The following is a 12,812-nucleotide window of genomic DNA, read 5'->3' as shown; positions in this document are numbered from 1 at the left end:
GTAGGATAGTCTTTTAGGTGTTCTTGTATGCAATCCTGGAGCCTGTTAACAGTTAACATTTTTACGTGGTGTTAGCAGATTTGTTGTCTAGTCACCAATTGCAAGGCATTCTATATGCCTTCCTCCTCCTTCCCTGCCCCCCCCCCGTAACCTTTTTAACCATTTAAAACTTATGCTTTATACTAATTTTCAGTTGATGGAATGTACATATTGCTTTTCTTTTCAGATATTTGTAGGTAATACAGTTAAATAATAATCTTGTTGAAGTTAAATAAAAAAAAATAGGAAAAGCATATTACATTGGGATGTAGTAAACAGAAGTAGATATAGAAGACTGTGTGTTGCTGACCTCTAGTGTTTTCTCCATGAACTGTTTTAGGATTGATAGATTATATATTGTTTGGAAGGCAGAAGTTGAGAGTCTTCTCAAACATGAAAATGACTTTGTACAAGTTGACTTAATTTTTTTCTTGTGCATTGTCCTGTCTGTTTTATAATCTGAGTGTATTGTATTCTTCCCCTTGATATTTCTTCCATCGTAAATCACTTATGTAAGGTTTTTGTCTTCTGCATGGGAAATAATTGTTTTGTTACACAAGTTGTTTCAAAATAAACTTACACCAAGGTATGATGAGTGACTTTGAAATCACTCTGTTTAAATGAACATTTTTAATCTTCCTTAAGTGGAAAGAGAGAATGAAAAATTTAGACAAGAATAAGTGTAGATTGGGTCTTTATAAATTGATAGGGCATGAATTCTTGGCTGTTCAGGAGCTGAATTACTTTTATCCATTGGCAGAAAATGATGTTAATTGCTAAAATTTAAATGCTAGTAGGTTTTAATGATTTCTTCTTTCAACATTCATCAAGAAAGATAATCTTGTATGCATAAAGATACTAACAAGCCTTGATAATAGGTCAAGAGCCACTGTTAATTCTATGACTGCTACTCTTGAATAGTTATCACAGGGGATCTCTCTACTCAGCCTTTTTTTGGATCTTGGGAAGGTTTTAATCCATAATTTAGCCTCAAAATGACGAGCAAAGATTTGTCTCTTCATAAAAGTATCATTTTTAATTTCTGCCTAAATCAATAGAAAACTCCAGTCTTTCATGGGGAAAAAAATAATCTCCTTGCCCACTTGTCTTAATATTAAAGGAAGTAAAATGCAAGATTGGCTATTCAGATTTGTTTATAATGAAGCCACATGATTTTGTTTTCAGTTTTTTATTCTTAATATTTTACTATTTAAAAAAACCTGTATTGTTGGTCAGTCTCCTCTAGTCAGGCCTACCATCAGAAACGTGGTCATTTACCTTCCTCAAAGTGACGTAATCTGTTTACAGAGATTCTTTTTAGCAAACCCAGAGTATCAGTTAGCAGTGTGCTGTTACAGTTGTTTGCATGAGTCTTGTGCCTTTTCCAGAGTTGTTCTCATCATCTTTGCAGTTGGAGGTGTAAAGCTCATGATTGGGTGAAAGGTTTCCTATCCAGAGTATCTAGTAAATCTGGATAAACATCCTGATTTGTAAAAGTACTCAAGAAAAGTTTCCACAGAAGGAGATGATATGGGTCATGTTTGTTTCTAAATGACAACAGATACCTAAGTGTCCAGAAGTAATTTGCCTTCTTCCATAAAGGCCTGTGCTTCCTGGTACCTCTCTTTTTGAAGAGGTGATGGAACCTGATTATACCAGCTAACAACTAAGACCTGTCAAGGGTTAGCCTAGGTAGCATGTGGGAGACCAGTTAGGTAGCAAAGGTGAACAGAAGCTAAGAAGGCCAGTAACATAGATGTATTTAAACAACCTGTAGTGCTTTCAGATGGCCAAATAAGGTCAATTCCTGACGCTCTGCTACTTCCACATCTCTTGAAATAACCAAGCCCTGCAGTAGTCAATATAGATTTGCACATTTATTTTCCCTTCTCTATTCTATGTCCCATTTTGGTGTGAAGTTTTCCTCTTTTTCATAAGTATCAATAGTTGTTCATTGAAACTTAGCTACTCAAAGCTTCTTACTTGGCTTAACTTCATGAAAATTAGAAACCCTCTTGCCTTCACTCTTTTTAACATGCTTTAATTAACCCGCTGGTTAGTTCATATGAGGTAAAAATACACCTTTTTTTTCTAATGAAGACAACCAAACAGGCTAAGAGAGAACTTTACTGGTGTGCCAGTCCTGAGAACATTTTGATTTCATCTGAAAAGGGGAGGATCCAAAAATTCAGGGATCTGATCAAGAATATAGTAGATTCTGATCCCAAAGAATAATGATTTTTTGAATGAAATTAATCCCCATATTTAATTACTTGTTTTTTAAATCTGTTATAATCTTGTGTAGATCTTTCATTTTTCATTGTTGCTCTTTCAGCTGAAATCACATCAGTGTTCTCAGCTTTTGCATAAATAAGGTTCTGAAATTAAACTGCTTGGCTTTGTCTTCTATAAAAAAAAAAAAAAGTGTATTATTTTTGCAGATTAACGAGCCAAAGGGTTAACCAACTCCAGGATGAAACCCTATAACTGTCTTAAAGCTTTACATGTTAGTAGGGTTCCGATTTGAGTGTTTAGTCTGGTCTTCAGTACAAAAAATGTGTACAGGCATACCTCGGAGATATTGCGGGTTAGGTTCCAGACCACCGCAATAAAGCGAGTCACACGAATTTTTTGGTTTCCCAGTGCATATAAAAGTTATGTTTACATTATACTGTAGTCTATTAAGTGTGCAATAGCATTATGTCTAAAAAAAAAAATGTACATACCTTAATTAAAAAATACTTTATCGCTAAAAAATGCTGACCATCATCTGAGCCTTCAGCAAGTTGTAATCTTTTTGCTGGTGGAGGGTCTTGCCTCGATGTTGATGGCTGCTGACTGATCAGGGTGGTGGTTGCTGAAGGTTGGGGTAGCTGTGGCAATTTCTTAAAATAAGACAACAATGAAGTTTGCTGCATCGATTGACTCTTCCTTTCACAAAAGATTTCTCTGTAGCATGCGATGCTGTTTGATAGCATTTTACCCACAGTAGAACTTCTTTCAAAATTGGAGTCAATCTTCTCAAACCCTGCCGCTGCTTCATCAACTAAGTTTATGTAATATTCTAAATCCTTTGTTGTCATTTCAACAATGTTCACAGCATCTTCACCAGGACTCCTTGACTTGCTCGATGCAGGGTTGCCACAAACCTTCAATTTGTAAAAAAACGCAATATCTGTAGAAGCGCAGTGAAGCAAAGCGCAATAAAATGAGGTATGCCTGTATTCTTGTTTCATGTTAGCCAACCAAAAGGTTAAGTATTTTGAGTTGAGAGGTGGTTAGCTGTGTTCTTTTGAAGTGTAGGGCAGAGTTGCACTTTAAGGACTAGTTCTGAGGCATGAGCTTGTGTAGGCAAAAGCCCAATTTCTCAAATGCTATGGGTATTTGGTGTTCAAATCCTCCTTAAGTTTTCACCTAAATTAGCAGACTGAGTGGAAGACTAGACTCTCTATCATTCAAGCAACTCGCAAGTTGTGTATGATCCTTTTCACTACAACTTTGATGTTAAATTATGAATATCTATCCGAATAAACTGTCATATTGAGTCTCTAGCTATATTGCTGCACTTGTTATGAAATGAAAAGTATGTGTAATCTATCTCATGTAAACACTTTTGTTTCTGAAGTTTTCTATTAGAGGTTTAAACTAAATATTGCAATGCAAAACAAATTCATGAACTAGGCTGTTTATCTGTTTTGTGGTAAATGGAAGAAAACAAATCCACTCTCTTGTTTGTCTTTTCAGGCTCGGATAGCATTTTTACAAGGAGAAAGAAAGGGTCAGGAAAATTTGAAGAAAGATTTAGTAAGAAGAATAAAAATGTTAGAATATGCATTAAAACAAGAAAGGTATGTATTTATGTAGACTTTTTTAGCTTTTTAGAGGTATCTTCTTTTCATATAAGTGCTTGTTGCAGCATATGGATGCTAGTAGCATTTCAGAGGATTGCTTTAAATAGAGAAACTCCTAGTTTTTTGGCAACAGTTTGGCCTAAGCTAATAATTGTTAGTCTAGTCTGAAGTCCTGAAATGTCGTTCTATAACATGTTCCTAAATCTGAAGCCCATTTTACCAACGTTTTCTTAAACTGACTTTTCCTGATGCACAAAAGTAAAGTTTTGTGCTTCTCCTGATGTCATAATAACTGCTGTATAACAATTCTGAGACTCTTATACACAGAGAATGATATAATCTATTCTGTTCCAGTTTCATAAAGCAAAGGAATAATTGTATAACAACAAAAAATTGCACAGTAATGGAATCCAGCTTCTAACAAATTCCCATAGAAGTGGTAAAAACTTTACTGTGCCTATCTAATGCTGTATTAGGCTTTATCAGTTGATAAACACCATTGTTTAGAATTGCTAGTTCAATTATCTGTTTGTTTCAGTGTCAAATGTGCATTTTTCATTTCAAAGAACAGCATTCTGTACAAGTTATTGTTAAAACTGTAGTGTACTGTTCCTAAACGAGAGATACTAAAAAAGTAATATTGGAATTGGATGAAAGCATTGCTATATGTTGACAAAATATGGAGGATGATCATTGGTATATCAGTATCTTCTTTTTTTTTTGGTAAATATGGAAACAAAACTCCAATACTGGAGTAATACACAGGAATTGCATGAGATGGAGGTTATTACATATTTACAAAGGAAATAATGTACAGCAGTTCTGTAATTTATCTTCTGTAGTATCAATATAATACCTAACGTATTTTACTTTTTAAACAATCTGGGAAGGGACACTGGTTTACTGGCTGGTGGAGAATATGTATAAATCTGGAATTGTCTTCACTTTTTCATAGTATAAGAAAAAGTATAAAATGTTTGGTCTTCTTTAATATACATGCACTTCTGTTTGGTCCCTGTCTATTCTTTTATATGTTTTTGTCCTAAAAGTAATTATATTTACTAAAGCCCCTGCTCCCTTCATTATTTACCCAGTCCAGTTTCCTTCCTGTGTGGATCCTCAAATCATCATTATTTTTATACCCTTTAGCTCTCCCCCACCATCATTAATCTGAGGGGAAAATAGATCTGGGGGTCAGGTAACTTCTTTTGCTATCTGCTTCCTTGCACCCTTCTTCCCTGGCAGTCCCTTCCCCCTCTTCTTATTGTCATACCCTGCTCTTTTCCTGAGCACCTAGAAGTGAGGAACAAATTTGAAAACAATAACTTTGAAATTAGACATGTCTGTAGCAATTTGCATATACTGCCTATATACTTAGTTCAGCCAGAATGGGTGCACTTTAGTTTCTTTGAAATTGCTCCAAGTTTTAACACAGGTATTCCATAAGCACACTTTTAAGCAGCACTTTGGCACCTACTTATATAGTACAAACCATGCATGCTATTAGTCCAAAGCCAAAAGACTCGTAATTTTCCATACAGTTCCTTGGGCTGGGACCCAGCAGAGTCAACAACATTAAGCCAAGTGGCCCCCAGCTCAGCACTGCTGTGCAAGTATATGTACACATGTACACTTCAGATACTACACCTCTTTCCCCCCCACCCCTTGAGCAACCACATTGGCTGTCAAATTTATCTCTGTACTCCTTGGCCAGCTGGGCAGAGACTTTTGGGTCTCCCATAATCCTCATCTGCACGGTGGCTGGGCAGTTAGCCAGACTATGGGCTGACTTTGCCCCTAGCCCCTCACCAGGAAACCGATCAGTCTTTTCCACCCCTTGAGCCAACACTCTGCCTCTTACGCTGGGGTGTCTTCCACCTCTATAGGCTTAGGTGCCTCCACTTGGTGTGCCTGACCCACCACTCCACCCTTGTCACTTGGGGCCCTGGGTTCTTACACCCCTGTAGGCTCAGGTGCCTCCACTTGGTGTGCCTAGCCCACCATTCCAGGGTTCAAGACCCCTATAGGGCTCAGGTGCTTCAGTAAGTATGTCTGGCTCTGCCTTGCTCTCTCAATAACCCATCAGATAGTTGGGGCTGGGGTTAAGGTGCCCGTACCTGCCTTTCACTGGGGAGGTAACTGGCTTGGCATTTCTTGGGGACTCGCTTACTACAAGGAGTCCCACCAGGCCACCCTTCCCTGTCAGGGTGCAGTTTCCAGTTATACCTAGAACCAGGAGCTTCCTACCATCCCCATAGCTTCTGCCATTACCTCTAAGATGCTCTCAGAGCAGTAGCTCAGCTGTGTGATGTTACTCCTTTGAGGGCTGCCAGTAAACTGTTGCTCCAGCCCTGAGCTGGGCTCTAAAATAGCTGCCCTCATCAAGCACCTGCCAGCTGCCTGCTCCAGCCCTTGAAGTGACAGGCACCCAAAAGGTGCTCTGTCACACCTGCCTACTTCTCCCAGGACTGCTGGTGCTACAGCTGTGCTACTTACCCCAGGGCACACTCCCTATGGGGAAAGCAGCTCAATGCTTTGGTGGCGGCTTGGGGGTGGGTATCATGTCTGCTCTGTGTTGCTCGGGCTCAGTGTCGCCCCTCCCCCACCGTCCAGCTCTTGAACTTAAGTGGAGGATTGGATGTGGCTCCCCATGTGAGTAACTGGCCATCCCTGCCCCATTCAGATGGTCTACTCTAACCTGTGTTTGTGGTAGGTTTCTATCAGCATGTCTGCCCATTGTGGGCAATATGCACTCACGTTCAGTGTTGGCTGCATTTAATCAGCTTAATGATTGGTTTCTATTGCTGAGCATATGCTGCTTTTGGCAACAGTTTAATGATAGTGTATTTAGTGAGATTTCCTTGTATGCAGTTAGTTATAAGAAAGGATGTTTTTCCCCATGCCAATTATGAGAAGAAAACTTGTTTTGTATTCAAGTCAGTACGATAATCCCTCCATACCTAAGTAGTGGGAGGTTCCTGACTCGCACCCTATTGCTCTGCATATTTTGTCAGATATTGTTTCCTGAAGGAAATTGTGCAGAGCCATATTTCACATCCTATATTGTACTATATTTATACCCTTTATCCACCCTTCTTACCCTTTCTTTTTTGTCTTGGAATGTATCTGTACTCCCCTGTTTTCCTAGTCATTTTGGTCTCCAACATTGTTGTTTTATTTGTTTTATTTTCCCTTGTGATATTCCCCCTTCCACTTTTTCATCTCCCTCAGATCATGCAGTCCTGCTTAAATCCTTTTGAATACTCCTAGTCTTGTGACTTCCCCCATCACCTTGTCCTTGTACTTTGGTATCATCTTTTTCTGGAGTTAAGAGTTTGCTTCTCACAGTCCGTGTCAAGTCTTAGGCTGCAGTTCCAGTATGAGTGTGCTCTTCATTAAGTTAGTTTCTCAAAGATGTTAAGACCTTCTTTCTGTCTTTCATAGTATATTGCTGCTCTTGATGTGTAGAGATACATTTAGAAGGAAAAGCCCATTTGTGTCTTACTTGCTTCTCTGAGAGGTATTGTAATTTTACTCAAATCTTTCCTTCTCCTTAATGTTGCCTGTAACCAGTGAGAGTAGGACTGGGAAGTTTCTCTAGCCTTCTTCAGAATTTGCTGCTTTTGTTCAAAATGCATGCAGCCTGTCTCTTGGTTTGTTTGAATTGGGGTAATGTAGAGCTGTGTGTACAAGGAATATATTCATCAGTAGGAATATAAGTCTTCTGCTGGACATCTGTTCTTCACATATTTCTTCTCTCTGTTTCCTATAAACTTAGTTTTCTTTGCAAGCTCTTTTTTTTCTTTTTTGAACCATCTTTGTTTTGTTTTGAAGATTTACTTCTAGTTGTAGGTTTTTCTCTACCTTTACATTCAGGGTTGTGACCCTGCCCTAAATTCCTTTGATCTCTGCTTTGATTTTTATCAATCTGTGCCTCTCTAGAGTATTTTAAAGCTCTGCTTTCTGAGATTAACTCGCCAAAGTCCTTTTTGGTCAAAGGGACTGTTTTGCCTTTTTCCTTTTCTGCTCTGCCTGTTCTGTTTTTCCCTTGCAACAGCCACCATTCTGCACACCCTGTGGACTGTTCTGAATTTTCCATCAAGTTTCTTCTGGTGAAGCTTAAGTTGCTTCAGCGCTATTGAAAATTTCATTCCACTTCAGAATCTTAGTTGTCTTTGGCCCCTTGGCTTGCAGGAAACAGATCTGTAAAACAAGGAGGGACCAGAAGACCCTTCAGCCAACCACTTTTAGTTTCTTTTAGTAGTTTTATAGGATTGCTTTACCAGACCTACTAGACCAGAGCAGCATAAGAAGAAAACAACCAAAAGTAGATCCCTTTTGTTCTTAATAGTTAGCTTATGTTAAGTATCAGTTGATTATTATTTAGTCTTAGAGGCTTTGCAGCAAGAGCTTTTTCTTATTCTGAAGTAATATAAAGAGCTTTCTTATCTTGTAAAGCTTTCAGTTAAGCCTGGCTGACCAGGCATCTCTAGGAAGAGCACATCACTACAAACTATAAGAAGAAATTGGCAGATAAGGATACAGACACTTTTTCTAGCTAACAGACTGTGGCTTATAATGCAAGCTAGCTATGTCACAACTGCTGAGCTTACTGGACCTGGCTCATAGCACAGAGCTAATCAAGAACCTCACTTCCTTGCTGTTCTCAAATCACATAGAGCAGTGATTCTCAACTAGAGGCCCGCTGCACTCTAGGGTGCCTTTAGAGCCTTTCAGGGGTGTCAGTGGGCACCGTTCAATGTTAGCACGGTTGGGTGTGCAAACATAATTCACAAGATAAACCCAGAAATTTCAAACAGGAATCCATAGTGGTAAAAACATTCTGTCCTGTTTTGGTCTTCCTGCATTCTTTGCAATAGAAGCATTGCTTTATTATTTTTCCACAGTCAAAATAATGATTGAAAAGTAAGACCTGGCACTTTCTCAGAGGTTCATTGAGCCTACTGAGGGGTGCCTTTGAGGGTAATATGGTAGAGAGCCATTGCTGTGGAGGGCTGAGAGAGAGAACAGCCCAGGCATGCATGTTCAACAAGAATGTGGCAAGGAGCCTTTTGATTAGAAGTGATAAATCCCTTTTCCTGTGCCTTTTAACAACTCTTGAGTTAGCCCATATCAAACAATTTTTGGCTTATACTAGAATTCAGTAACACAAATTGACATACTATGTAAATGCTTAATTTGCCCTTCTTTCTAGCATGGTTTTGTAGAGCATCTACGAAATTTAGGGAACCAACTTTCATCTCAAAATAGTAAGCCTTCAGGTATTGTATACATTTATACAGTATGGTTCTCCTTTTGCCTCACGAAAGATCTGCTGTCAAGGACAAACATTTTGCACCTGAGGCCTGACAATGTAAATTTAAATCACTCAATTTATAAGGCAGTATTAATCAAAGAAGAACAGTTAGTTTTGAAATTTTTTTAGCCTTGAGAAAATACTGCACAAATTTATCTTTGGGGGGTCTCGTCTATATGCGTTACTGGCCATCAGTGTAAAGGCAAAGCATTATCCAGTTCAGAAAATCTATCTCTGATTTATTATCTTCACCATAAATTTAAAAAAGTACTGCTATATGGTTCTAAGGAGTTAGTTCTTGGGTAAATAGATTTCAGAAGATAAAAGGTTAGGCTCCTTTTCCCCCCTTTTATGCTCATTTGGAGTGATGCAGCTTGAAAGATCCTGTCTAAAATACAGACATAGATATATGGGGACAGTCTAGTCATGTTTTTCACACTTTCAGTAGTTTTTGCAAATTAAATATTAAGGCCTCCCTCATAGAGGAAATTGTCCCATTCTACTTGCCCAATATATGTGTATCAGTCACACTAGCCGATTGTTTGTTCATTTCCTTTTTTAAGGCCTCCTCTCTTTCTCTCCATGTTACGTTTCTTTTACTCATGACACAGTGTTGGCTGCATCGTTTCATTGAGGAGCTAAGGCATTAGATTGTTGTTTTCTAAACCAGTGTATCACTTTTGTTTTGTTGTTATTTGATAAGATAGGGTTAATGTAGTCATTGAATGTCGAAAATTGTGTATAAAAACAAACTGAAATAGCACAAAAACAATCTAGTAAAATCTGCCAGCGTTTGATTAAACTATAATTATTTTCTTTGACAAACTTCCTCTCAAATATGATGCGGTCCTATTTTTGAGCCAAAGTCTTAGTTATTTTGAAACTGTACCTCAATCTTTCTTTAAAAACATTTGTTTCCCCTTGTTACAGAATTTGCATTGGCTTTCTAAGTTATTTGAATGTACTGCTTATTTCATTCATGAATATGGCCAGAATACTTGGCACGCTTTCAGAAAGCATTCTGTAAAATAGTATTTCAGTCAAATACTATTTGACCTAGAGTTTTATAAAGTGTGAGCTAATTTACAAGAGACAAATTATTCTTATTAATGTATTTTATTTGAAGAAGTCCAGAGCTTAGAGACACTAAGAGGTGCTAGAAGTCTGAGGTTTAATTTCTTATCTTAGAGAATACCGTACAAAAAAAAAATTAAAATGGTACGCTGAGAAATACAGATTAGCAATTTTAAAAATAGCCAAGGTTCCAAATGATTAAAAATCAATGCATTTGAACACAAATACATTTTAAAAAGGGAAATATCTCTTAAGTTGTGCCCAGAATTCTGTGTTGTACAGCAGTTAAGTATCTTCTTTTATGGCAGTCCCTTACAGTTGAGGATTATTGTCTTCCATGATTGCCTTCTCTGTGCATTGGAAGATGGCTGATGAGGCCTGTCTGGGATCGACAGACTCTACTGCAACTTGGACATGTGTTTCTGTGTGGGGTGGGTGGTGCTGGATTCTTGATTTGATCTGTGATGTGCTGTTTCTGCCACTTTGACTTTTTCATCTGATGTACAGGTCACCTCTAACTGTCAAACAGTTTGTTTCATTATTATTAAGCATATGATTGTGTTTTTCTGTTGCTGATCAGTCAGACTTTAACTGTTGACATTTTCCATGCCAGGTATCTGCTTTACCCTTCGTGTTTTTTTTTGTGCGTGTGTGGGGGGGGTCAGGTTTCAACCAAAATGGTTTAGCTTTTCAAAAGAATGAGATTAGTAGAATACTTTGTTTCGCCTATGTGGTGGCATTGAAAAGTTAGAGGACAGAAAGTTAGAGAAGGAGAACAGATATAAAACATCTGTCGGTGATACCAGAGACAGAAGAGAGAATGAGAGGAGGGAAGGGAGATGGTCATATCAGATCTTGTTTCTTTTTCTGTTTTAAAGAAGTTCATAGAATCATAAATAAGTAGGGCTGGAAAGGACCTTCACAGGTTATTTATTCCCACCCCCTGCCTTAAGGCAGGATCATTCCTATCCAAACCATCCTATATAGATACGTTGTCTAACCTCTTAGCAAAACTACACCATCAATCCTGACACAACAGAAGACATAATAGCCTAATCTGTCTCAAGTAAAACAGGGAGACTGGCAGCTATTGTCCTGCTACAGTAAAGGTGGTTAATATACACTTGATTTCAGAAAGAGGCCACGTCCCCAGCTACAGAGGAAGGCAAAAATCGCCACAGTCCATATCAGTCTCATCATGGGATAAAATTATTTCCTGAGACCAGATATGATGATCAGCCTGACCTTGAGTGGAGCAGCAAGATCCTCTAACCAGAAACTCTCCAGGCTGTCCCAGCTGGAGCATTGGTACATCCCAGGAAAGAGTTCCAGCCTTGGCTGCAGCCAATACCCAGTTCATTTGAGGAAAGGTTAAAAATACCCTAACACATGCAGTAGCAGGGGATCATGAGGGAAAGAGTTGTTGAGATCCTGTTAAAGAAAGGAGGGGGTGGGCAAGGGTCTGAGGCAGAGTCAAATGAGGTAAATCGTGAGCAGATCCAGGATTTTGAAGATGGGGGTGCAGAATGTGTGGCACAGCATAACACGCTTTTCTCTAGTTAAAGAGAAACTACAAGTCTTATTAATATGCCAAGGGACTATTGCTATGTTGTTCACTTTAAGATCAGAGCAAAAACAAATATACCATGTTTACTTGAATACAGGACAAAGCTTTTTCCCCCAGTCAGTGTAGGGCGGGGGGGAAGTCCTTTGACTTATATTTGCATACAAGTAAACTTCATTAAATACTTTGTCTATTATTAAACTTCAGCCAAAAGCAGCATGTGTTTAGTAATGGAAACCAATTATGAAGTTGAATAAAAGCAACCAACACTGAGTGTGTCTATAAAACACAATGGCCCATATTGTTCAAACACTGATGGGAACTTTTTTTTTTTTTTTTGGCTCTTAAAAAATACCAGGCTGGTGTTCCCTCAACAGGGAACTGGCACTGGATCTCGAAGTACTATAGTACCTGGCTAGCCCTGACTTTCTCCCCTTGATGCCAAAAATGCTATGTTTGATATGCTGATGGGAGCTTACAAGGATAAGTTAGTGCTGCTCATTTGAATAAGATGCATCGTAGTGCCCATTGAGTGCAGTCTGCCTCAGCAGCTACTTTTTTTGTGGTCACAGAGCCACTGCATTACATACATTTCAACACAGGTGATGTGTAGGGGTGGACATGGGGGAGAGGGGGAGGGAGCACATGCCCCCCCCGAGGGTCCTGGTCCCCCCCCTGAGAGCGAGCCCTCTGGCTAGTAGGAGGTCATGGAGAGCATTGTCCCCCCTGAAATTGGCTTTGCTGGTGGGAAGTTGGCGGTGGAAGTCCTGAGACTTCTGCCACCACTGTACTGCGTGCAGAAGTGTAAGGACACCCTCCCTTGCACCTCACCCCTGGTTGTGCCTTGCTGGTGCTCTCCCAAACTTGGGAGGCACCAGTTGCCCATGCGCTGGGGGACTCTCCCCAGGTCGTTGATCAACCGCTGGTGGCCCCCGCCCCCCCAGGATCAGAAGGCATTAGTCGACCA

General features: G+C 39.3%; 1 protein-coding gene across 3 annotated transcripts in view; it reads left to right on the top strand.

Moving 5' to 3' along the window:
• STRN3 (striatin 3) overlaps positions 1-12,812 on the top strand; it is a 117,785-nt gene that overhangs the window by 32,673 nt on the left and 72,300 nt on the right. For all 3 annotated transcript variants that reach the window (XM_090033548.1, XM_090033549.1, XM_090033550.1), the window contains exon 2: positions 3,784-3,887. In XM_090033548.1, the coding sequence (XP_089889674.1) occupies positions 3,784-3,887 (104 nt within the window). The remainder of the gene's footprint in view (positions 1-3,783; positions 3,888-12,812) is intronic.

This window comes from Crocodylus siamensis, chromosome 2 (assembly GCF_052110815.1).
Source record: "Crocodylus siamensis isolate JL-2025a chromosome 2, ASM5211081v1, whole genome shotgun sequence".
NCBI lineage: Eukaryota > Metazoa > Chordata > Crocodylia > Crocodylidae > Crocodylus > Crocodylus siamensis.
This window is presented reverse-complemented; position numbering and strand designations above follow the sequence as displayed.